General features: G+C 40.1%; 1 protein-coding gene across 5 annotated transcripts in view; it reads right to left on the bottom strand.

The window, feature by feature from the left end:
* Positions 1–27,067, bottom strand: part of NEK1 (NIMA related kinase 1) — a 95,472-nt gene extending 68,405 nt beyond the window's left edge. For 2 of the 5 annotated variants that reach the window (XM_072119956.1, XM_072119947.1), the window contains exons 1-16: positions 26,775–27,065; positions 21,800–21,896; positions 20,833–20,930; positions 20,120–20,203; positions 19,962–20,029; positions 19,790–19,876; positions 18,918–18,972; positions 18,479–18,679; positions 13,353–13,422; positions 13,103–13,257; positions 11,306–11,365; positions 10,997–11,062; positions 10,643–10,690; positions 3,590–3,664; positions 2,464–2,630; positions 2,149–2,271 (exon numbers count right to left, since the gene is read on the bottom strand). In XM_072119956.1, the coding sequence (XP_071976057.1) occupies positions 2,149–2,271; positions 2,464–2,630; positions 3,590–3,664; positions 10,643–10,690; positions 10,997–11,062; positions 11,306–11,365; positions 13,103–13,257; positions 13,353–13,422; positions 18,479–18,679; positions 18,918–18,972; positions 19,790–19,876; positions 19,962–20,029; positions 20,120–20,203; positions 20,833–20,930; positions 21,800–21,896; positions 26,775–26,891 (1,571 nt within the window). In that variant the 5' untranslated portion in view covers positions 26,892–27,065. Of the gene's footprint in view, positions 1–2,148; positions 2,272–2,463; positions 2,631–3,589; positions 3,665–10,642; positions 10,691–10,996; positions 11,063–11,305; positions 11,366–13,102; positions 13,258–13,352; positions 13,423–18,478; positions 18,680–18,917; positions 18,973–19,789; positions 19,877–19,961; positions 20,030–20,119; positions 20,204–20,832; positions 20,931–21,799; positions 21,897–26,774 lie in introns of all 5 variants that reach the window. The other 3 variants (XM_072119979.1, XM_072119972.1, XM_072119963.1) reach the window with 3 other exon arrangements.
* Between the last annotated feature and the right edge of the window lie 478 nt (positions 27,068–27,545).

Below are 27,545 nucleotides of genomic sequence, written 5' to 3'. Positions count from 1 at the left end.
CCACCATACTACTACTGTATGGCAGTATATGGGGCATTGCCATGTGAAAATCGCACATTGTAATGAATGGGTTAAAACCAGACAGCCTCAGGTCTTCGGAAGACCAGAGGCTGTCAAAGCAACCGACCGATGCCCCCCCCCTAATGACATCAATTCCAAGAGGATGCCGTCCGGGCTTAAATGCCGGTGGGTTGCATCAAACACCCATTGCAGTGTTACCGGTGGGTGTTTGATGCAACACGCAGCAAATGTCTACCTTGTATGGAGAGGGCTCAGCCTGTGAGCCCTCTCTATACCCCCGCAGCCGGCATGTGACGTAATAATACGTCACGTGTTGGTAAAGGGTTAAATGTGTTCCACATAAAGGGTTGGATTTAGAATTTTATTTGAATAATATTTTTAGGCTCCCTAAGGTGCTTGAACACTTATGAAATATTTTGCAATAAAACAGTAATACAAATCAGCACTTGTCATGCAAAATAAGACACTTTACATAGCTCCATGTTATAATATTTGGCAGCTTTCATCACATGGAGGTGCATGCAGCATGCAATACATAGTAGAAACCAGCAGTAAAACAGTTACATAAAGTGCATAGTATGTACAGTGTGCTGTATGAGCACTAACAGGTCACATTTTCTCTGCTGGGAGTAGAAGATGGGGGAGGAGATGTAGAGGGATCGGATATTGAAGAGGGGAGATTTTGTACCTCTCTATTCTGTATAGGATACAGAATGTGTATAACAAATTCAACTACTCATTTCAGCTACACACAGAGAGTACGGTCACATGACGCCATATCTCGGAGACAAGCTGGTGCACGAGCCAGGCAAAATCGAGAAGGATAGCAAAGAAAATATTATGTATATAGTAGGTAATTAAGATAATATACAAAGTTGTTTTACATCCCAAAAACTATGGATTTGTTAAGGAAAAAAATTGTTTTAATGGTGTCCGTAAATGTTGATATAGACTTAGTTGTTTTTTTTTTAATGCATTCAACATAAAAAAACTATATAAATTTGGTGGTCATGATCATACCGACTAAAAAAAATAAAGGATAATACCAAAAAAAAAGGTTCAAAAGAACACAAACACAAGTAATAACCATAAATATACTTTATTTCAATCAAAATAGAAGTTAAAAACAAGACATAATACAGCATACATGGACGGACACAAATGAAATAAAATTGTGTGTATACCAAATAACGGTGGTAACTAGCCAGTACAAAGCATATCACATTATAAATGAAGAGTAAGTGAGAGGTAAGATGGGACAATGCCCAAAAGTAAGTAAACTAGAAGTGTACAACGCAAAACTGTAAACCAATGGCTGTAATACTATACCAGGAAGAGGATCACACACAAGCAATGCCCCGACACGTGAAAAAGCGCCATATGCGAAACACGTGTCGGGGCATTGCTTGTGTGTGATCCTCTTCCTGGTATAGTATTACAGCCATTGGTTTACAGTTTTGCGTTGTACACTTCTAGTTTACTTACTTTTGGGCATTGTCCCATCTTACCTCTCACTTACTCTTCATTTATAATGTGATATGCTTTGTACTGGCTAGTTACCACCGTTATTTGGTATACACACAATTTTATTTCATTTGTGTCCGTCCATGTATGCTGTATTATGTCTTGTTTTTAACTTCTATTTTGATTGAAATAAAGTATATTTATGGTTATTACTTGTGTTTGTGTTCTTTTGAACCTTTTTTTTTGGTATTATCCTATTTTACCCTAAGGTATTTTGTTCACATGCCCACACCTAACGGGTTTTTTCTTTTTTGTATATAAAAAAAATAAAGGCCAAGTGTCATTTGAACTGCACAGTAAACATAAAAATGGTATAATTGCATTTTTTTGTTAGTCTCACAGCATGTGGATTTTTTATTGCCCACTTCCTAGTAGTTTGTATGAAATGTTTACCAGTACCACCAGGATGTACGATTTGTTTTGCAGAAATCCATCATACAGCTATGTAAATGGAAGAATAAAAAGGAACCATAGCCTCTTAGTAGATATGGCATGTAGAGCGCCGGGGAGGGAAAAAACTAAGACTGAAGTTCAGTTTTAACTAAACATTGTCCAGTTAATACTAAACCTCGCTTCATACCTACCTTGTGAAACAGACCTCACCTGTCTACATACGCTTGCTTAGATACTTCTTCCAACCTTTTCAATTCCTTCTTCACTGCATCTCCATCGGGGAATGGAGAATGAACAACCGGACCATTGGAAGGCTCCACCGGGATGGCAGCTCTGCAGGAATTAATAAGAAAATCACTTAGGACCAGAATAAGTCTCCTCCTAAAAATTGCATTTGTATAACAATAGAAAATGTTATTGCTGATGGACATATCATTGGTAGCTGAACTGAACAGATATGGCGGAGCTGTTTCTTATTGCGAGGTATCATTCAACTGGTAATCATTTTTCACTGATTTCACATACTTGGGTGCTGCCTCCATGTTCGGTGTTTCTGCTCTGTGCTTGACCTCCTTGTCATCAGTTGACTTCCGTCTCTGCAGCTGGTCAAGAATAGAATGGTAGTGTTCATAGGAGGCTCGAACAACAGCCTGTGAAGGGGCCACTCCACCACCACCACCAAAATAAGGTGCCTGGGCAAGAAAAAGTGACTTATGTATTTTTTTTTTTTATCATTTCTTTATTTCCTGATTTTTTGGCATTTAAATTTCTTTCCCCATTTTATGAAATCAAAAAATGTAATAAATAATAATTTTTAAAAAAAATATTTCTTCCTTTTGGCCACTGGAGGGAACTTCAGCAATTTACTTAGACAATGTACACAGTGTATCCATTCCGGATAACACTGTTAGACATAAAGTTCTGTAGCAAGCAGGTCTCCTGATCTCAGGAATTGAGATCTTGTTCTCCTGATCTCAGGAGAACAAGAGCTGGATTCTTATCCACCCCGAAAACATGAGATCATAATAGGTCCTTTTACAAAATCATCTGTGCACTGGGTCCCTCTAGTGGCCAACCATGGATAACCAAAATTTCTAATAGTGGTTTTCCTTGGAATATAAATACCATATATATACTCGAGTATAAGCCCTGTTTTTCACCGAAAACATAACTCGGCTTATACCAGAGTCTATGAAAAAAATTAACACTGTACTCGACTTACTGATGCCCCCCCTGCAGGTCCTCTTCTATGGGGCCATCTACTGGGTGGCAGGGACAGGCTGGCCATCTACTGGGTGGCAGGGACAGCTATATATTGGGGGATGGGGACTGGCTAGCAATATATCCCAGCTGGTGGCTCTGATCAATGCATTTCACACCCTAAGCTTATACTTGAGTCAATAGGTTTTCCATTTTTTTGTGTTAAAATTAAGTACCTCAGCATATAGTATAAAAATACAAAAACAATTTTTCAATAACATACTCAGAGATCACCTCTCTCTAGGGCTGCTATCTGGTTAGAACTTCTAACAGATTCCCTGTAACATAAGCATAACTCCTATTATCTAATCTATCGACCACAAAGTTTACAGACATCATTGGTTCATAACAGGGGAGAATCTTTGCCAAAGGAGGTTATTGGCACATTTACCTTTACGTCACCACTTCCTCCGGAGCCAATCACATTCTTCCAACCTTGCTCCCGTGCACGATTTATCCGCTCCAACTAAAACAAAGACAAAGTTGTTTACCCTGCAACACCCACTTGACTCTAAGAATTATTACAGGAACCCTTACCAGTTGTCATTCACACTGATGGCTCTGCCAGATATTGGCAATATTCCGTGTTAGGCAGTGTAACACTTTTTTTTATAACTTTGACTACAACAGATTGTTTTAGTTTTTTATTTGCACAACATAAATTATTTTAAGTGTCAAAATGCCACGAAAACCTTTACTGACAAGGATGCATGTAACTCTACAGACTGCGATAATTATACTATAATTAAAAGATTTTATTATTATCATTAATATTATTGGTAATAATAAATAAAATATAATTAGAGCCTATGTATAGAATACACATTGGTCTTGTTCAATGATATTCAATGGTAAAATTGGTTTCCAATTTATTGCTGGTGAGGTGCAGCCCCCTAGTGGTGTTAAATGAAATATCACCTATGACATATCTTTTAGAGACCGGGTTCCCAAACTACAACCAAAACACACTTATTTATTGCAAAGTGCCAGCACGGAAATTTAAGTACCACAACTACCACAACTTTTAATCATATTGGCCAACAAAACAGTTGAAAGAATAAGGGAAAATTTTGACTAATGTTGTAGCATCTCGCTATGGTCCCCCTGTACAGGAAGAAATGTGGGGCCTAGAGGAGCTCTAAAGATAATCCTCCCTTTTCCACATGGTCTACCTCTTCCTGCAGTCCCAAGCAATCGAGAATTTGTTTCTTTAAAATGGCACTGAGAGCAGCATTTCTTGAGTCTCCTGGGACTGCAGGCTGATTCTTTGAGTTCTATGTTGATGGCTTGGGTGCCCAAAAAGAGGGCACCCGTGCCACAGGTTCGCCATCACTGCATTATAGTGATGCAGGTAGAAACGACAATGAATGTGTAACTTGAGGGGTGCAGAGAATCTGGTTTCACCAAGATCCTGGAGGACTTAGGAGGCCCATAAGCAAAAGTTAAAAGAAATAATGTTCTCTTTACGTGTTATCCAGGCACCACAGGGTGGGTATCAACTGCACCTGGAGAGGTTGGTTGCAGAACCACAGTATTAAAAAACCATACAGCGCTATCACTATGTATCACTATGATAATAAAATTAATCAGACACGTCTCTTTACTCAAAGAATGGATGTGAAAGTTTATCTGTCACACAAGATTAAATCATAAAAATATATATCAGATAATATATCACCAGAACTTCATAGAATAAAACAATCTAAAGTTGCCTATTGTATAGAGGTGAAGTATTCGGAATCCCACATCTATACCTCAGACCAATGAATATAAATGTAATGACAAATTATGAGATGTGTTGTAATATTGTAATGACCAAACTGGGATTCTTATAAAATCCCATGCTCCCTAAAAACACGCCTTGGCCCATGCTTCCTATGACTGGTAATAATAATTTCATTAACAACTACCGAGAAAGTTGTTGCCCTTCCCACCGCAGCCCTTTTTCATTTTTGATTTTTCATTTTTCACTCCCCACCTTCAGAAATCTATAGCTTTTTTATTTTTCCATGTACAGAGCTCTGTGGTGGCTTGTTTCCTGCTTGTTTATTTGGATTTTTATTTTTTATGATTTTTTTCCCTTGAGAGGAATCCTCATAGAGACTTTAACCCCTTAACGCCGCAGTCCTTTTTCGTTTTTGAGTTTTCATTTTCTCACCTTCAAAAATCTGTAACTTTTTTATTTTTCCATGCACAGAGCTGTGTGGTGGCATATTTTCTTTGTAACAAATTACACTTCAAAATGATGGTATTTAATATTCCATGCCGTGTAATGGGAAGCGGGAAAAAAATTCCAATGAAGTGAAATTTGTGAATAACGCATTTGTGCCGTTTTCTTTTGGGCTTAGATTATACGGCTTTCACTGTGCACCCCAAATGACATGTCTACTTTATTCTTTGGGACAGTACGATAACAGGGATACCAAATTAGTATAGGTTTTATAATGTTTTCATACATTTACAAAAATTAAACCCTCCTGTTCAAATTTTTTTTCTTTTTTTTTGCCCTCTTCTGGCGCTAATACATTTTTCATGCTCTGGTGTATGGAGCTGTGGGTGGTGTAATTTTTTGCGACTTTTAATGATGTTTTCAATACTTCAATTTTTAGGACTGTGCGACCTTTTGATCACTTTTTGTTGTATTTTTCAAAATGGCAAAAAAGTGGCATTTTCCGACTTTGAGCGCTATTTTCCGTTAGGCAGCGAAAAAACGCTATTATAATTTGATAGATCGGTCATTTTCGGATGGGGCGATCCCCAACGTGTTTATGATTTTTACGGTTTATATCTATATAATATTTTTATATTTTAGGGAAAGGAGGGTTATTTGAATATTTATATTTTTATTATAATTTTTTTTTATTTTTATTTTTACTGTTTTTCAGACCCTCTAGGGTACTTTAACCCTAAGTCTGATCAATCCTACCATATACTACCATACTACTATATGGGAATTTTCCTCCTCATTCATTACAATGTGCTAATCGCACATTAGAAATCAATCGGTTAAAACGAGTCCCGAGGCTGTCGTGGTTTACCGATCGCTCCCCCCCCAATGACGTCACTCGGAGCGACGATCACCTTCAAAATGGCATGGCCCACAGGGCGCCATTATTTTTTTAAGCCACCAGCAGCTTTGCCCACGACGATGGACGGGTTAGCAACAGGTGTTACCGGTAAGCCTTTGAAACATGCAGCAAGGACTTACCGACTATGGAGAGGGCTCAGACCCTGAGCCCTCTCCATGCACCCGTACCTGAAGTGTGACGTGCTATTACGTCACATGTCGGGAAGGAGTTAAACAACCCTTAGTGACACAACCTGAAAGGGCTTTATCGACCGAGACATTTTTAACAAATTTTCGTTTGTGGCGTTTTTTTTTTTACATGCTAGAAGATTTTTTTTAAAAATTTTAAAGATTTTTTGCAGCGTTTTTGGAGACACATAGGGCTAGTTAAAAGGTAATTAAAGTTTAAAGAGTTTATTTCATTTTTAGTTTTATTTGGGGTTAGAAGTGGCTTTTTTAATTTATAGCATTATTAATGATTTCCATGATCATGATTTTGTTACAGTCATTTTGATATATATCATGTACAGTCTCAAAGGCAAAGGGGGTGACTATGGCGATATTTCATCCTATGATTAAAGCAGGACTCCGGTGACATGTTTCATCTTTTGTTAGATCTCTATACCCAAAAATATATGTTTCAACCTGAATTACCCTTTTTTAGCTAACAATTATTATTTAACTTTACTTCAGTTCTGTCATATGATCTTATGTTGAGCCCCTGTGAATCAGCATGTCTTTGTGTTGTCTCAGGGCAACATGATTTCTGGATGATGCACCATCATGGATTGTACCACACAGACTCTACACAGGAGGGAGCATATACTGTATATACTGGAGTAAAAATGTGCTGAAAAACCCCACCTCGGCTTAAACACGAGTGTATAAAACAAATAGATCGATGCTCCCCTTGGCTCCTCTTCCCTCGTAGCAGAGCAGAGCTGTGTACATGCGCCCTCCCCGCCAATGCACATTTACGTCATAGTGTGCACTGGCAGGCAGAGCGCATGGACAAGCCTCTGCACGTTCTGCTACATCGTTAGAGAAGATAGATGAGCCGCAGGGAGCATCGGAAGGTTAGTATGGAAGTTTATTTTTTTATACACCGCAGAGCATTTAATTATTTGGGGGCTACATCAAGCATTTCATTATTTGGGGTGGCTGCTGCAGGGCATTTCCTTACGGGGGGGGGGGGGGAGGAGGGGGCTGGTCTTGACCCGAGGGTTTCTCCATTGAATTCTAGTCCATAAATCAGTTGAATTCCGTTTATTTTGAACAGTATGACAACGCATTTCACTTTCTATAGAACACGCCACTGCACACTGAGCTCCAGACCTAATGAAGCAGCCGTGGCAAGGGTGCGAAACGCGTTGTCACACTGTTTTATCTTCAAAATAAACAGAATTCAACCGACCCTAAGAGTTAACCTTGCGCCCTTGTACCCATGTGATGTTCTCCATGCTGTGCCGGTCTACTACTACTTTTTCCTGCATGTGCTATACGGCTATAGATTAGTCTTTCCGTGCACCAGAAGACTTCCACAGAGTGTGTACAGCCCAGATGATCCGAAGGTTGGGTGAGCCGGCTTTTTTCACTTTCTTCTACTGGGTAGTGAAGGTGTTATATGTTTTTGTTAGAAATTTTTGGCATCGTACCCATGTGATGTTCTCCATGCTGTGCCGGTCTACTACTACTTTTTCCAACCTTGCGCCCTTGGTACGTCTCTTTTTTCGGTGTGTCTGGATAAACCAGCCATACAATTCACCCATAGAATCCTTCAAATATATGTGTTCTACATGTGACTATAAGGGAAACAAGACTACAAGCGGGACCGAGCATATCTGCAGTCAGGGCCGGCGCTATGGGTAGGCAAAGGTGGCAATTGCCCAGGGCCCCTGAGAGAAAGGAGAGAATCTCTTCTTTCAAATGAATCTTGAATTTTGTTCCTAGGTGCTATGGATCCAGAGATATTCAGGTTTAAAGCGAGAATATCAGGTGCCGTTTTATATATAAAAATCACTCCCAACGGCAGTTTAACAGCTAATATCTCCATTTTCCTACAATTTAGAAACACAAATTTAGATTCAGATAAAAGAGGAAACTCTCTCCTTTCATAGGAAAAAAGAGGTAAGGTTCTATGTGTCACAGAGCCAGAGATACAGCCCCCTGAAATTAACCCCCCCCCCCCCCCAATCCAGATTCTTAGCCATCAGGCTTCAGGGAACATTTGCTGCACACAGGAGCTGCTGCACCTTACAGATAATGGAAATATTCACTTTATATGTTACTACATTTTGAGAAGGGAGTTTTTGTGCCATTTTTGCGATTAAACGCCAAACTAGCTGCGCAGCAAAAATAACCAGCTTTCCCTCATTTATCCTAGCAATCCAGATGTTTTGCTGCGCCTAATGATATTCATCACTTGCGACTTTTCATTTAGGCGCAAAAACACTCCAGCCCGAAGGTGCCGTTATCTGAGAAGAAAGCACTGAGCCCCTTTGCAGAACAGCTAATTTCTAGCAGAAAAACTCATCCAGACACTACAGACACTAGAACAGATCATACAGAAATGAAATACTCTGCAGACAGGAGCTGCAGACTCTATTTACAGTTCATCACCTTCTATTTACAAAACATTCTGCAGAATCCTCAGCTCAGAGCAAGAGAGAAGAGAACGTTACAGAATGTTGCACCTAGTACTGACAAGTGTCTGTACAGTATCACCAGTGTCTGAGGGGGATACTGTGCAGAATTCCAGGGGTGCAGCAGGAGACCAGCACTGGGGGATCCCCTCCAGGAGAAGCCACTGCTGAGGAGGTCACTGGGTGTCACACACCTGGGTGCTGCTGTGATTGTTATCTTCATGCTGGGATGTGGGAGAAGCAGAGAGGAGCTTGTAGCAGGATGACATGTAAGTGCCTGAATCTAACATTACGCCTAAACTGTGTTAAAATAAAGTGATTAATAAGAGGCAGGATATTAACTTATCACAGATGGTTGTAGCTTGTGATAATTCTGGAAAACGGTGCGCCAGAATTTAGGCGCAACTACTACATTTAGGCGCACAAAAGTGATAAATGTGTCCCTTTCTCTCTTATTCCCTTTTATTTTGTGATAGTTATTTTTTGTTGGGAAAATTGACTGATACGATGAACATTCAATCCTCTTCACCTAATGTGACTACACTGCGACCAGAACATGTCCGAAAAGTTATATGTAACACCAAAAACACACACATGTCCTGGAATAAAGTTTTTATTTCCCATCATCCGCCATTATTTCCACCGATGTTATGACGTTGCGGAGGGTTCTGTTATTGTGCAGCTAATACAATGGCCACATCTAAAAGTGACTTTTATTATCTCATTAGAGAGGTTTATGGATATATAGTTATTTATTTGGGTTACCATTTTCTAAGGAACAGACAATTATACATCTGTGTGAATTTTCTGCAGTTCCCTTTGCTGCATATTTTGGTGAATACAGTATATTGGTGTGGGGTATGTATGCTCTCCTCACATCTTACTGTTTTAGGAAAGTAGATTTTTTTTATATAAGTATCTGGATTTGTACATATTTTAGAGGAAATTTTGAATGTTAATTGCCAAATGCATCGCCTGGTTGTCTGCTTTCAAAATTATATAGGTTTTATGGCGCCTTTACTTTTTATTCTGTTTTATTGATATATTTTGCAGGTTGTGACTGTCTAAAAATTTCTAGCTGAAAAGCAGATCTCTAGTTATTACAGTTTTAGTGATTTTATGTGGATTTATTGATGTGAACATATCAATAGGGCACATTTGTGAACTGTATACATGTCCATCTATTACATTTAGGAGATGTGAAGGTAAACATTTTCTGTTTGGATCAAATTTTTTGCCATCAAAGTCAAATTTTAAGTATTTTTAATAAAATGTTTAAATTTGAATCAAAATTGCATGAAGGCGCCTATGTCTATAAAATCTTTGATGCAATTTTGAAAATGGGGCAAGTGTCTGCTTTCAGAAAATATCGGTCCCTCTCCCCAATGGGCCTCACAGTCTAATCAACCTACCAGTAATTTTTTGGAGTGTGGGAGGAAACCGGAGGAAACCCACGCAGACACAGAGAGAACATACAAAATCTTTGCAGATGTTGACCAGCGCTGCAAGGCTGTGTAGTGCTAATCACGGAGCCACCATGCTGCCCATAAATCTCCCTATCATTTATCTATCTCCTATAAAATTCTCCCATATTACAGTTTGTTTTACCATACTAAAGGAGCCTCTTGCTGACTGTGACTGGTCATAAAATAGTTTTATTTTGGGGCCCCACTTTTAGTTTTGCCCAGGGCCCCACTTTGTCTAGAACCGGCCCTGTCTGCAGTACAGAACTCACTCTTTCCTTCTCCAGTCGTCTCATCTGCTCAGCTTTCAGAAGGTTCATCTGAAATACATGAAAGTTTTGAGCGGATTAGGAGGTATACTGGCAGGATTTGCCATCACACTATGATTGGTAGAGGTTAACTTCCCTAAGTTTATTCTACACAGCAGTGTGACCACAAACGGAATGAGCAAGGAACTGAACAGATATGTGCTTAGGGAGGTTGGACCTTCAGGGATCATAAAATGATGGTAAATCTTCAGTCCATGTCCTCATTTTAGGACACATAACCCTAATGACAGCTAGGAATATTTAAAACAGTGAAAACATAAAATTTTAATATCAGTGTTGCCTTGACCCGTTTCATACCTGTTCTCTCTGTCTTTTCTCTTTTTCTAACTGTCTAATGTCCAGTCTCTTCTTCTTCCCCGCATCCTACAAAAAATAAAGACACAATGACTTGTGCACTGAGTAAAAGAAGGTTAGTGTCATCAGGACCAGCAGGGATAACATGGTTAGAGGGCGAGTGGGAAGAAACAAGGAGGAAAGGATTCGAGGCTTTGAGGTAGCACGAGCACTGGAACAGCCTGCACCATAAGCGGTACTGCTGATCCCTCCAGCTCTATAGGATTTGCTTTGTGATAGTATTACAAGAAAGCAGGAGGGGCAGCTCTATACCTCAAACATTTTCCTCCTTTCTTCTACTGGATTCATTTTCTTCAATGGCACTGCTTGGGCCTGGACAAAAAGTGAAACTCCAAATTAGAAGACAGTAAAGCCAGCAGGCACCCATGGCATGCCACCAAGCATCAAGTGGAGATCTCATGAAGAGAATAGGACAACTATCGGCACTATATAAGCAGTAAAGGAGAAAAATGTTTCACAAATGAGAGCTCTGCCTTTGGGACCCCCACTGATCACTATTATGTCTGAATGACGTGGTGGTCCAGTGAGCAAGCGATGCCTACACTCAGGGTCTATAGGTCCAATGTAGACAGTCAAGCAAAGCAGTGCATTTATCAGCAATCCAGCAGACAGGTGACACTTCATCTTAGGAGGACAACCCCTTTAAGAAAGCCATAGCCATAATCCTGGCTAAACAAACATAATAATAGCGATACAATGTCCAAAAGAAAAGGACGTAGATGTAGAAACAATCAGAATAAAGTAGCATTTGTAACTATGTATAGTAGACAATTTAATCAAGTGAAAAGTATCATTAGGAAGTATCTGTCAATTCTATCAGGGGATGCAAAACTATAAGATATAATGATCCTGGGTTTACAAATTGTAGAAAGGCTTGAACTAAAGGGTCATAAGTGTCCCCTAGTTTTTTCTCTAGTAGGGAAATTAGTAATCACAGAAGCAATTGGTACAATTTAAGGGAAACTATAGACATGGCCACAATGGGTAAGATTTCTCACTGCTTTTACGCCAGAAGCATTGAAATAATTGCAAATTTATCACTTCCACGCAATGGCCATGGAGGGGGTGTAGAGGGCCACGGCAGCTGGTGGAGCGGGATGGTCGCATGACGTTCCAGCTCTGTGCCTGCATTCTTTGGTAAAAATTCATAATGCAAACTATGCACAACTCTCCATACAGTATAACAGCATGATACACTACCTTTACTTTTAAAATATATGATAAAAGTTTAGGTATGCTATTCTTGAGGTAGCTGGAAGGGGTCCAACCTTATGGTGTGAGCTCTTTAAAGGAAAAGTCTGATATTACAGCGCTGTCTCCTTCACCCTAGAGCTTATTCAGATGGGGTGTCTGTAATAAGTCTGCAATAATTTCAATCTGCGTCGTGTCAGTATTGTACCATCATGCCCACAAAAAATTTTGGGCAAAAAATAAAAAATGCTTTTCCAGCAACATCTGGAGGAAAAAGAAAAGTGACAGCATCCATTAGACATCTGTGTGCAGTCCGATTTTTCTGCAGACCAGTTAACTTCTATGGAAGACTTTTATCTGAATGTGCAAAAAAAAGGAGTGCATGCTGAATTTTTTGCTTTCACTTTCATCTGAATAAGCCAAAAGAGAAAAAAGGATCAGTATGCCTGCAGTGAAAATGATGGATTGCGAATGGAAGTAAAAGATGCTCATCTGAAAAGTTCTGAAGGAGCAACATCTAAGGATGGTCTACTGGGAGAGAGAGGCAAATGTGGTGCTTCAATCTGACCCCTCCCCCCCCCTTCCCTAGTATGCTATGGATGGTCTATTAGGAGAGACGATCATCATATTGAAATGACAGGACCAGGGATGTGCAGCTCTCCCAGTAAAAAAAAACTGGGATGTGAGAACAATATACCAATCCTTATTTTAGCTAACGGTTGTGTCATTTGGATTCTTTCATTTCATCCATTTGGGGAACCCGATTTACCTAGGGAGAATATCCATGATATGTATTGACAGTGACATTTTCGTGATCAGAGGAGTCACATTCATTGAAACCAGTAGTTGTATTCTTACCTGTCTGTGTTTGATCTGTGGTTTCCTCTCATAATACTTCTTAGTAGCATCTGCAGACTTTCTGACAGATAAAGGCACTCCATACTTAGCGGCCGGTTTTGTGATTTTCTGAGCAGGAGGGGAGGCTGATGGGGTGACTTGAGCTGGTCTTTTGGCTTTTATCAAAAAATTAATCGTAAGTACAACCATTTATACATGAGTAATGAACATATGGAAGAAGTATTTCATTGCATTATAAAGTGATGCTTACCAGCTATGGCAGGGCCTACAGGTTTAGGTGGATTCAAAACTGCCCCCACACCAAACTCATCAGCAATAAGCTATTAAAATAAGAATAATTACTTAAAAAATATAAAACACAGTATACAAAGAAAATCATAATTGTTTCCCCTCTCCAACTCCTATCTGTAATTTGAAGTTGTCTCGGAGCTGAGGTAAGTGTATATTTGCTGCAATCATTTTAAGGGTAAGTGTATCAGAATAAACAATTCTAACGCTTGGGCAGAGAAAATAAAGGCAGTCTGCTCCAATTTTTTTAAATTAAGAATGGCATTAAGGCTTGTTTTTTGCGGGCGATTTAGTTGCTGTAATTTAAAATTGGGAAGCAAAATGCAGAAAAATCAAATTTTTTATGGAGCAGTTTTCTATTATTCTTTTATACTTTTTACTGTAAAGGCCAATAAAATAGTAAAATAAACATTATTTTAACCTGGATTGTATGAACAAGGTGAAATGCAATAAATATTTTTTGAAAAGTAAAAAAATTAATAAAGGGCAAACAACCATTTTTTTATTTACCATATATTAAACTTTAATATTGTTTTATGCTCCACTTTTACAGGCAATCATTTTTCAGATCGCTAGGGTTACTAGCTATCGGGCCCTCAAAGTTAGCTTTTTATCGCCTTTAAGGGGAAGGTGAATGACAACTTTTGATTTTACATCCGTTAAATTATAAAAAAATCTACCATCATAATTAATCATGATAAACCAGGGACAGTTACTTATAGATCCAGACACCGTGACTGTGGTATTCTTCTTATATTTGTTATCCAATGCTTCCTTCTTTCTAAAACCAACTTTTATAATTATGTTAATGAGACTGTAGGGCTCTGGTTGGCGTTACCGGAGGTCCTCAGCCTACCTTCAAGCTGTTATAATGAATAGAACAGGCTAGGGCAAGACATGTTCTGCTCATTGTAACAGCTTGTAAATCTGCAGCACTGAGGGGTTCTGGTAACACCCCATGAGCCCTTCTGGCTCATTAGCATAATATTAAGTTGATTTTAGAAGGAAGAAGGCCACAGATAACAAATACAGTGGGCAATGAAAGCATTTTTCACTCTTTTTGAAAGTTCAAAAAAAATTCTTTTTTTGCTCATTAATGTACATTCTACACACCATGACAGAAAAAAACCAGAAATGTTTAATAAATTAGCAAAATATCTACAACAAAACCAAAGTAACACATGGTCATAAGTATACAGACCTTTTGCTGCGACACTCTGTGGCATAGATCTGGTCAAGGTTACAAAAGAATTTATGCAGCACACAAGGTTCCTAAGAGCACAGTGGCCTCCATAATCCTTAACCCCTTCATCTGCATCGGATATGTCGGACGCCGAGTGCAGTGATTGAACACTCAGCATCCAATATATCAGACATAGAGCTGATACCGGCTGAGCTTGAGATCTGAGCTGAGCATCTGGGTAACAGCCGGTATCCCAGTGTAACACCTGCGGTCAAACTGGGCTCCGATCGAGGGTGTTAAAAACCTGCAACATATTATGATTTTTACCTATTGAATCCCACAAAAAAATGCAATAAAAAGTGATTAAAAAATACTTACTCCAGAATGATATTGTTGCAAAGTACAACATGTCACGCCCAAGAAAATCAACCAGTTCCGTAGCCAAAAAAGTAAAAATGTTATGCCAGATAATGATAGATTTTTACCCACATTAGAGTTTTATTTGGCAAATTTAGTAAAATAAGACAGTCAAGCCAGTAGGCACCCATGGCATGCCACCAAGCATTAAGTGGGGATCTCATACATGTGTGAAGAGAATAGGACAATTATAGGCACTATATAAGCAGTAAAGGTGAAAAATGTTTCACTAATGAGAGCTCGGCCTTTGGGACCCCCACTGATCACTATTATGTCTGAATGACGTGGTGTTCCAGTGAGCAAGCGATGCCTACACTCAGGGTCTATAGGTCCAATGTAGACAGTCAACACATCATCTTAGTAGGACAACACCTCATCCCAAAAAAAATGCTGTCACATGGCCCCAATTACGAAAAAGCGAAAATTTTATAGCCTTCAAAAGGGGCCAATGTGGAAACTAAAATCCTTACAGCTGCAGGGCCCTCCTTCCCTCCTGCGCCTCACTGTGCGCCCATAAAACAAGTAACGGCCACATGTGGGGGGGTCTCTGTACTCAGAAGAAATTGCATAACAAATTTTAAAATGGGTCTTTTTATCTTTTGAAAATGTGTACATTTTAGGACTCAATGAACGTATAACCCCAAAAATTTGACCATTCTAAAAGTCACCTCCATTCTGATTTAATTACTATGAAGATCTCAAGGGGTTAACGATCTTCCTAAAAGCCGTTTCTGATAGTTTGAGGGGTGCAGATATGAAAATAGATTACCATATATACTCGAGTATAAGCCTAGTTTTTCAGCACAAAAAATGTGCTGAAAACCCAAACTCTGCTTATAATCGAGGAAAATATATATAGGTTTTACCAGGTTTTTGTGGTAAAATTAGGGGCCTCGGCTTATACTCGAGTATATACGGTATATAGGGGGCTTTAATGCTAAATATTTAAAAATTTCATACAAAACAGTATTTATCCCCAAAAGTCAATTCTGAAAATACGGAAAATTGATATTCAATTTGCAATCCTTGTAACATCAAAGTAAATTATCCGGACATTTCAAAAATTATGAAAATGTAAAGTAGACATATGGGAAATATTATGATTTCTTGTGGGCTTGGATTTTACGGATTTCACTGTATGCCCCAAATGACATGTCTATTTTATTCCTTGGGTCGGTGCGATCACGGGGATACCAAATTTGTATAGGTTTTATAATGTCTTCATACACTTACAAAAATTAAAACCTAAAACAAAATTAAAACAAAAAAATTTCGGGGGGACTTGGCCATCTTCTGGCTCTAATAAGTTTTTCATACTTCAGTCTACGGAGCTGTGGGTGGTGTCATTTTTTCCGACTTTTGGTTGTACAGTCCTAAAAATGGCAGCATTGAAAACGTTGGAAGACCCGAGGCTGTCATGGCCGAATATGTCACGGGGAGCGAAGATGCTCGGCAAGATGGCGGCGCCTATGCCCCGCCATCTTTTTGAAGTTGCCGGCAGCGATCGATGACATAGCACCTGTGATCGGTGCTAGCACGCGCGCGTCAGTAAGGGGTTAAATGGAAGAAGTTTAAAACAACCACAACTCTTCCTTAAACTGGCTGTCCAACCAATCAAAGCAATCGTGGGAGAAGGGCCTTGGTTATAGAGTTGAAGTAGAACCTACTAAGCTCCTGAGATGCAGTATGGAGATGGAAAAGTTCCACAAAGTCACCTATAACTGCAGCCTCCACCAGTCGGGGCTTTATGGCATTGTGGCATGAGCTATTCATACCAGTCACTGTAGCTCTCAGCTCATGTCTGCTCTTCCCCTCCTCCCTCTTGCAATGCAGAGCAGAGGATGACTAAGCAGGAAAGGAGGAAGAGGGACTTGCCAGAAGACATGAGATGAGACATTCTGCCTTGCATGATTAGCACACGCCCATGGCAGGGTGCCAGGTAGGCTTACTAACTTCATTTTCTTGGGACAGGAACAATGCATTTTTTTAAAGCTAAAAACAGTGTGGGCACATGCTATGGGAATTTGTTGTTAGGCTTATTAGCGAACCTGGTGACAGGCTACCTTTAATTCTAAGTGGTATGTGTGGAGAAAACCAGGCAATGATCATCACCTGCCAAATACAATCCCAACATTGAAACATGGTGATGGCTGTGTCATGCTATGGGAGGAAAGGGGGTTAGCTGCAGGGACAGGGCAACTGGTTGCAATTGAAGGAAATATAAATGTGGCCAAGTACAGAGATATACTGGATGAAAAACTCTTCCAGAGTTCTCTGGACCTCAGACTGGTCCGAAGGTTCATCTTCCAACAAGACAATTACCCTAAGCACACAGTTAAAATAACAAAGCAGCGGCTTCATAAAACTCTGGAGAGACTTCAAAAATGGCTTCTACCAACATTCACCATCCAACCTGAGGGAACTGTAGATGATCTGCAAGGAAGAATGGCAGAGGATCCCAAATTCATGTGTAAAAAACTTGTTCCCAAAAAGACTCATGACTATACTGGCTCAAAAGGTGCTTCTACTCAATACTGAGCAAAGGGTCTTAATGACATTTGTGTTTTTTTCTGTCAAGATGGAGTGTAGAGCGTACATTAGTGATCTTACCCATTGGCTGCAATAAAACAAAGAGTGAAAAATGTCATGGTGCCTGGATCTATGAGTAAGTGTCCCTGGTTTATCATGATGGATTAATTTCTTTAAAGGGAACCTACCACCACGATTCTACCTATAAAGGTAGAATGGGTGGTAGGTGAATGTATGGGACGTGAGGATAGCCCTTTTTAGAGCTAATACCTCACGTCCCAGCTATCTTTTAGAAAACTTTATTAGGCTAATATGTAAATTTTGTTAAGCGGCAACTGGGGCATGGAGTAGCCGGACATGAAGCTACACGTCGCGGCTACTCCACGCCCCAGAAACTTCTTTTCTCCTCCTACCCTTACATCTTCGGCGCGCAGGTCCTCGTAGCTGCACGCCCTCGTCTGAGAAGCCGGCCACGCATGCGCAGAACGCAGGCCCGCGGCCACAGCTCCGAGGCAGAAGCTACTGTACATGCGCACAACTCCGACTTCTTGGACGATGGCGTGCAGCTAAGAGGAGCTGCGCGCCGGAGATGTAAGGATAGGAGAAGAAAAGAGGCTACTGGGGCGTGGAGTAGCCATGACGTGTAGCCTCATGTCCGGCTACTCCACGCCCCAGTAGCCGCTTAACAAAATTTACATATTATCCTAATAAAGTTTTCTAAAAGATAGTCGGGATGTGAGGATTAGCTCTAAAAAGGGCTATCCTCACGTCCCATACATCCACCTACCACCCATTCTACCTTTATAGGTAGAATCGTGGTGGTAGGTTCCCTTTAAACACTAGGAGCACACAGATTTGTGCTAGTCTGTTTGGAGTATAGTTTTCTTTAGATGAAGAATGTAATTCGACTACACACAGATAGAGATAATCAATTCTTTGATCTAGAGGTACATATTTACCTGTGGGGATAAAAACTTTTCAATGCGTTTATATATAAAAGGCTTCTCCAATATGGAGTTGACAGATGGACGATCCCTAGGATTCCTTTTAAAAAGCATAGAAAGCAGGCTGCGGAGGTCATACGAATAATGCACAGACACTGGAGGGTATGAGCCGCGTATGATCTTCAATACTAGGTTTTTCATGTTCCCAGCTTCAAACTGCAATTAGAAAGGAGTCACAGAAATATAAAAAAATAGCTTTTTGAAATGTTATGCAGAATATATCATTTGTATAAAAACTGCATTCTTATACACTTCTCTCTATGAAACAATCCTAAAATGTTGCAAGCATAGATTAAATAACACCAGCAGATATGGGCTGTTATAGAGCATGCAAATGAAATCTGAATGATCCTGAAGACATGACACCCCTCATTGGGCCCAAATTGCTACTTACTGCATGTTTGAGAGTGCACATTTCATACAGGACACATCCTAGGGCCCAGATATCACTGGAGAAAGAGAAAAAAATATATATAAAGCTGTGAAAATCAATATTAGGATGGAAAGCATTACCAATGTAAGAGCTAACCCTCTCTGACCTGCAAATGAAGAAAACAATGGTTTGATGCTAAGAGCAGCAGGGGGCGGGCACAGGTACGTTGAACTATATGTAAAAGCCCCAGGATAGATATAAGTTCAAGGCAGAGGACAAAATCATTCTTTCCTTCACTGCCTCACTGAAAAGACTGGGTGCAAATTGTGTGGCTTTACAATGTAAATCTTTCTTAAAAGAGACATCACCTCCAGATTTTAACCCATACCAACCTCCTCAATTAGGGTATGTACTTTCTGGAATTCCCTCCTTTACGTGAAATCTTGCCAGTTTATCAAAATTCATCCCCAAAAAGTCAAGTATAAATCAGCAGAGAAGAGTCAAGTTTAGAGGCTGCGGGTGGATTGGCACTTCATATGCCACTATCTTGGGTTCTGAAGTACCTATACATATGCCTTATATTAACCACTTGGCCCTTTTTTGCTTTTGTGTTTCCGCTTTTCACTTCCTACCCCAAAAATCTTATTTTTCCATGTATAGAGCTGTGTGAGGGCTTTTTTTTCCTGTAATAAATTGTGCTTCATAGTGACAGTATTTAATAAGAATTCTAGATGCAGAAGCGCTGGTGTCTGAGCTTTAATCCGCCTCCTCCGCTGGTAAAAAAAAAAAAACATTAAATTGGGTGCAAAAATCAATCCTATGACTGATGCATTTATGCAATGTTTACCTTGGAAACACCAAAACTAGTCAGTAGAAGTCTGTGGATTAATTACCTTTTATTGTTATAGGGCCGATTCTCACATATTTCAGGAGACAGGTAATAGGGTGTTCCAATACATGTGCGAGCCAGTTCTATGGTGCTTTACATAAAGAAAAAATACTCCATTAAGAAAAATAAAAGGGAAAAAACATTAATTGTAAGCATTTTAATAGAAATAAAATTACCTGTTCAATACCCTCGCTATACCAAAATCACCCAGTTGGATGGTCCCACTTTTGGTCAAAAATATATTCTACAATAGTGAAAAAACAACATTAATTAGTAACATGTAAAATTTTACTAAAATCCAGAATTGCAATGGAGTTTAAAAATTCTGTCTAACCTGAGACTTGATATCTCTATGAAGAATTTTTCGGTCATGAACATGCTTCAAAGCCAAACAAAGCTGGACAAACCAGTCTAGGATCTAGTGGGAAAAAAAGGGAAACCTAATGTATATACATCACTGCATTTGCAAAATGTTCAAAGGCCCAAAAGCTGCCACAGACCTTTTGTCAAAGACCATAACAGCAGGGCAGCGTTAAGAAGTTAAGAAATATTCAACAGTACAAATACAAACACATCATCAAAGCAATACTCAAACCATAAATACAACAAGAAAAACCACACTCCTTAAAGAAATACAGCACCAGAACGGAGCTTGGTACAGAAATAAAGCACCAGAACTAAGTTCTGCACTAGTTAAGCACTTGGTTCTTCCAGCACTGGGCTCTGAACAGAACACATATCACCATCATTACCACATCAAAGCATGGTGGCAATAATTTAGATTTGGGGTTGTTTTTTTTAGCAAAAAGACTTCAGGAGATGCCCTTTCAAGCTGACAGATGTGGAAGAGTTGGGCAAAAACTCAAAATTCTGTGCCCTCCTGACTCCTGCCAAAAAGACTGAATAGATTCATACATTCAAGAGTAGTTCAACAAAGTAAGAGTTTAATATTCTGTATTTAGCATTTTAACTTGTCTGTGTAGACTTTTTCCTTCCAACGTAGCCATTATCTGTGCTGGATATCCGACTGGAGTACAATTCAATTACCTGGTCCTCCGAGAATAAAACTTCTTTCTGTGCATTTATTCGTTTATACAAATCCCCTCCTTCACAGTAGTCCATCACAATGTAAAGGCAACCACTTTCTACAAGGAAGAGAATGTTATTGGTGTTTGCGTATAAGACATAGCAACTAAATAACAATAAGGATTCAGTATTCATTTCTTAAACTAAGAGATAAAAGATGCACTGTGGTTCTTTACCATGGAAAATAAGACAATTATTATAATGTAAGTGGACAATCTAAGTCAGTGTTAAACACAAGCCTACATCATTGGCTCCCGGTCCCTATGCGGTATAGGAGCAGGGTAATTCTATGCTCACCTTGCCCCTAAAGCTACAGCAGTCTTCTTCTTTAGTTCTGTGTGCTGGAGTAAAGAAGAAGTCTGCTGTAGCTTTGGAGAAGTGGGAAAAAAAATTAGTAAATGTGGGGAGCACTAAAACTGCTGTGGGGGCACTCTGACTATTGGCTCTGACTGCTGTGTGGGGACATTCTTGCACAGGCGGTGTCCAAGATCATTTAGCTATATGTTCAGTTTCGTGGTTGCCCTAAAAGGGCTGATTGTAATGGTAATGCTGTATAAATGTAACTACTAAACAGATAGAGTAGACATTTGTGGGCAAAAAAAAAAAAATTGCATGCATCGTATTTCTCTATGATGCAAGGACTCCCCTCCACTGCACAGTGCTTGGTCATTGCGATCTGACCCACACTTGGGTCTGTTCCAACAGAGCGAGCACATTCTTGCGCAGGGGTCATTAGAGTAGATGCATATTTTGTGTTGAAATGTACAAAGATTTTTCAATTTTGGTTGAAGATACACATAGACATGATCTTTCCAAAGAAGCACAAACACATATTAAACCAGGAAATTATGAAGCAAACCCGTTATTCTACAATGTATAAGGGATAAAGTTGCAATTAGCATGAAGACAATATATTTTAGTTTCCAACCTTCAAATGATTCTCTGTACTGCACAATATTTGGATGCTTCATATTTGCCAGCACTGCCACTTCTCTCCTGGATTCTTCTCTCTCTTTGTTTGACATCTTACAAGGAGAAATACAAAAGATATTATTATGTTATTATTTTGGGAAACAAAAGCAATGAAAATGCTTGCCACAGTTATAATAAAGTGCTCTTTTATTTTACCCCAGCAATTTAAAGTGCTATCATTAGATAGCGTTTTGATACCGTTTTGAAATTAAATCAATGCACACGGGGGTGGGTCACGGCCGATCGCATATGCGTTTCTATGCAAACGTGGTTCCTTTCTTACTAAATCAGCGAACAATTAACATGTAGTACAATGTTTGTCACATAGCAAAATGAGTAAAGCAGTTCAATGAAACAGAAAACATTGAAACAATGAAATGGCAGCCCAGTGTCCAGAATAGAAAACCTCTGGAAAATCCTTGGTGACAAAGTTATAGCCAAGAAATCCACAACAGTCTCAGAACTGTGGAAGAGACTGGAAGAAGAGTGGACCAGGATCCCACCAGAGCCGTGAGAGACTAGTGATGTCCTGTGACCGCAGATGTGCTGAAGTTACTCACAGCAAAGGCCTCGGCACTAATTGTTCCTGTTAAATTCAAGTGATCATACATGATTCTCTAATTTTGATCTCCAGTGTACATCTCTGATCCAATCATCCCACATGTAACCTTAGCTTATCACAAGACCTTCTGCTTTACTCCACTATCATCAGCTCTTCCCATAACTGTCTCCAAGACTTTTCACGTGAATCCCCCACAGCCACGAATACTCGACAAAAGACGTATCAGATGGTCCCATCTGTTGAGGATCGCCTACAATACGCAAAAACTGCACTTTCGTATTCTTTTACCTCATGTGTCCATCTACCCTTCCATATACATTTTGAGATTTTGAGCAGGTTTCTCCTTCCACTTAGCGCTCTGGGCTGCTAATTATTCATGCCTCTCGCGTGACATCACCTCCATCTTCCAACATGGAGACATCTTGTTCTATGCTACTAATTGTAACTTTCTTTTCTAAGTTATCCCGGCGTGTCAAAACTAGCGACAGACAGTGCCGGGATCAAGATGTAGTGAATATTTCTAGGGTTTTTTTGAGTACTTGATTTCCTTTAGCAGTGCTCAACATAGGGTGCATTCACACCCACAATGGAGGCGCGCTGTAGAGGAGGAGGAGGGGTGACGTCTCTCCTCTCCATAGAAAATAATGCCACATGGCCTTTCTTATGGCCGAGGATAGGGTATGCTCTAGCTCTTTTGCGGCTACAGCTCAGAACGGTGAGCACTTGTTGTGCTCACTGTACCGAGCCAGGGTGCCATAACGGGCTATGCAGCCAGATATACGTTGTCCCGACGGTCATGTGAACGCACTCTAATAGTAAAAATAACAACATAGCAATCATCCAGAAGTGAAGTACATTGGGGCAGATTTATAATTCATCAGGTAGCTGGTGGCACTTTTGTGGAGTGAGCTTCTTGCTCCATTGGTGTATTTTGTACAGTACCAAAATAGGATCAATGCTACTTGTCAATCTCTATCAGCTCCATAGAGATGAATGGAGCTAAATGTTCATGTGCGGATGTCTGCTCCATTAATCTCGGGGAGCGACGAGAGGTTCGACGGAGGTACCTGGGATCCCACTGGAACCCTCAATTTTGTCATCACTGAGACCCCCAACGATCAGCAAGTTACGGCATATCCGGTGCATAAGGCTTTACTTGTTTGGTGGAAAAACCCCTTTAATATCAATATATACAATTATTATATGTATACATGGGAAAACCAGTCCAAGGATCAAAAACAATTGGGGGAAAAGCCCAAAGTAGTGATGTCCACGGCAATAACAGAAATGAAAATAGAGCGTCCAAATATGATGAGGCGACAAACAAACATCACATTTGTTTCACTTGCACATTCTCCAGGAATCAGCAGGAGGGCATCTGTAAACCCAACACGCCCAATACATGAAAGAATTTTGTATGTGTCCTATGACTAATATTAGATACATTAATATAATGCTATGTACATATGTGGAACTCATATGTCCGGAGAAGTGTCACTCAGTATTGCCCACTGATGTCACATGACCTTGCACTGCAGGCAGGAACTTCGGCAGGGAATATCTGTGCCTAGAACTATGGCACATCCTGACAGCCCAATCCTATACTGTGACAGGGGCTGATATGTGCATTCTTTAAACATGCTCTCAAGCCGTTAATGACCGCCCTATCAGCGGTCATTAAAAAAAGATTTCTGGATATCACTGCCCAGACCCAGCAGTAACATCCGGGATTGGAAAACCTCTGATCCCGGTTGTTTAACCCCTTACACACCATGGTGCTTACCGGGGATTCAATCTGTTCTGCCTCAGCCCCGGCGTGTACCCCGAGGCCGCCGGCTCTAGTTCACACCGGGTTCCGCCTTTTGGCAGGACCCGGCTGTAACTAACAGAGCATGCTCAGCTACTTACATTGTACACTGTAATACAATGTAGTGTAAAGCCCAATTGTGGAAAAGTTATAAAATGTAAAAAAAAAAAAACACATTACAAATATTTTTATAATAATTAAATAAATAAATCAAATAAAAGTCCCATAAACTCCCAAGTTACATAAAAATAAATGTATATAAAACACAAAAAAAAGCATACACGGTGAAGAACATTAAAAAAAAAAAACACACACACATAAAACTTCCCGTTATATACTATTTTTCATCAAACACCATCACAAAAAATGTTCTAAAAATTGATCAAAAAAGTTATACGCTTTAATATGATACAACTGAAAAGAACAATTATTTTCACAAAACATAAACCCTCAACCAGATCTGTCAGAAAAATACAGTTCTGCCCCTGAAAATTTGTCGATAGTAAAAACAATGCTATTTTTCGCTAACATTAGTGTTGCTCCGCAAAATTGAGCAAAGATAAGAAAAACTATATAATATACCGATATATCTAAATTAGGTATTACCATAATCATAGTGATCCAGAGAATAATAATAAAATATTATTTTTATGTTATAGCGAGCAGGGAAAAAAAGTGCTAAAAATAAAAAATAAAAATGTATGATTTTGTTTGTGTTCACCTTGAAATAGTTAACAAAATCATGAATAAGCTATAGACTCTCCAAATAAATTATCTATAAATTGTATCTCACCCCGCAAATAATAAGCCCTCATATGTTCACATTACCAAAAAAACACAACATTTATAGCCTGTGCAATGTGACAATACAAATCTGCTGTGAATAGCGCTGCTTCCATTGTATGCCCGGGCGTCTGCCCATACACCATATGTGGTGGTAAACTGCTGTATCAGTACACTCGGGAGAAATTGGACATCCAACTTTGCAGAGCATTTCACTATTTAATTCATTATGAAACTGTCAATTTCAGGCCTAAATTAAGGTGTTTTCCCAAAAAATTCTAAAATTTCTAAATTGCAGGTTTCCGATAAGCCTAGCAGTGTAAGGCCCCTTCCACACTAGCGAGTGTGATGCGATGAACTCGCATCACACTCGCAACGCAAGCTGCCGGGAACGCACGGCCCGAACGCTGCACCGCGGGAGTGAACTGACATGCTGAGTTCACTCCCGCGGTGCAGCGTTCGGGCCGTGCGTTCCCGGCAGCTTGCGTTGCGAGTGTGATGCGAGTTCATCGCATCACACTCGCTAGTGTGGAAGGGGCCTAACACTGCTGCATCTGCACTGCTGCTGCGTCTGTTGCTGTCATTTTTAAGGGTGACAGGTCCTCTTAAAAGGGTTAATAGACTTAATAGAAGTTGTTTTACATACGTTGAGGGGTGAAATTTCAATAGTGGGATAATTTAAGGGGTTTTACTATTATTTAGGCCTTTCAAAGTCACTTGAAAGCTGAGTTGTCCCTCAAAATGTGAATTTTGGTAATTTTCATGAAAATGTGAAAAATCGCACCTAAAGTTCTGCGCCTCATAGCATCGTAAAAAAATGAGAGGATGCATTAAATATCATTCCAACATAAAGCAGACATCCCGGAAATGTTAGTTATCAAGCTTTTTGGGTATTTTAACTATCTGCCTGGAAAGCAGAACATTTCAAACTTTGAAAATGAAGAATGTTTACGAACTTTTGCCAATTTTTCATTTATTAGTAATAAGTAAACTTATTACTTAAATTTTACAAATAACATGAAGTACAATGTGTCTTAAAAAAAAATCTCAAAATCACCTGGATATGTTAAAGCTTTCTGAAGTTATAACCATTTATTGTGACACATGTCAGATTCTAATAATCGGTCACTAGAAACAAGCGCCGGTGATAATGGGTTAAAACGGCTCTCTACCAATCCATCTAATGTCCTTCTCCTGTCTGTTATCCAGCAAACATCAGATATTTACCAAGCTCCAGGCTTCTCTGCAGTCACTTTCAGCTTGTATATAAGATGGTGGCTGATGGCTCGTTCCAGAAGCAGCAATTTTAATTATTAAATTGTTTTATTGTGTTCCCTTATAAAGACTGGCTTTACCATTATACCTCTTGTGTCACCCCCTCAGACTCCTGTAAGCTTTTGTGAGCAGAAATGTTAGTGTGACCTCTGGTATTATACTGACATCTGCCCTGATCGGTGCAGGCTTCGATCACAGCACTCAAACAGTGGGTAAGCCCTACTTTATTATGGGTTTTCTAAACGGGGTCTTTATACTTCATATAGATGATATTATGGCAGATGGTGGTCACAGTGGGATGTAATCTTGTGTCCTAGAGCCATTATTTCCCAGGAGCACGGGGTAATGATTGTGATGCACACAAGATGCTGGTACTTGTGCAGACAGGGAGAGGCCGGAGAACACACCCAGCAGGGCAGCCATGGCCATTCCCTGGTGCAGGAGATGAGGATAATAAGAGGACAGGACAGTGTATGACATGTCAGGCAGCACCGCTGCACCCACCTTACAGATGCCGATCTCCTTGATGACATACTGCCTGCCATCTTCCTTGGACTTCACTAGGATGGCCTTACCGAAGGAGCCCTCGCCGATCTTGCTCACCCTCACGTATTTGTTCATGGTGGCCGGACACTACGGCATGACTGGCCGGGCCAGGGTGGGCGCACTTCTGCGTAGGGCAGTGGAATGCAGCGCACACTATCGCCGGCCCGCGGTCTGATGTTAGCGGTTGCTGGGCAGCCAGCAGACAGCGTGCGTCGCACATATGACGTCACTGCCAGCTCCCGGCTTCTACTGGCAGAATGTTTAGTCATTCCAGAAGACTGAGGCGCGGGACGCCATGTCTGTTATGGGAATGAGTCTCTCTAGCGGCGCACAGTGGACTCATAGAGGAAATAAAGTCTGTGTTTAATTTGTTTCTGGTTGCTATGGTGACCAAGCCACATTTTACTTTTGGTCAAGAATGTTAGTGACATGTCAATAAAGTAAACTATACACATGGCCACAGTATGAAGGGGAGCCAATGGGGGAGGGGGGAAGGCCACGGTATGATGGGGAGCTGCTAGGGGAGGGAGCAGAGTGTGAAGGGGATAGGGTGTAACAACAATGGTAGCAACCATAGCAGCTGCTATGGGACCAGGGTCGGACTAGTTTAATTTATTTTGGGGGCCCACCAAATACTTAATAGAAATATTCCAGGAGAAGTGAATTTTCTAAGGGGGAAGTAAAGGGCCTGCAGGGGTGACGTTATCTCAGGGCATTGATGTTAGGGAT

Source organism: Engystomops pustulosus, chromosome 1 (genome assembly GCF_040894005.1).
Source record: "Engystomops pustulosus chromosome 1, aEngPut4.maternal, whole genome shotgun sequence".
Classification (NCBI taxonomy): domain Eukaryota; kingdom Metazoa; phylum Chordata; class Amphibia; order Anura; family Leptodactylidae; genus Engystomops; species Engystomops pustulosus.
Note: the sequence above shows the minus strand (reverse complement) of the source record. Positions and strands in the feature narration are given on the sequence as shown.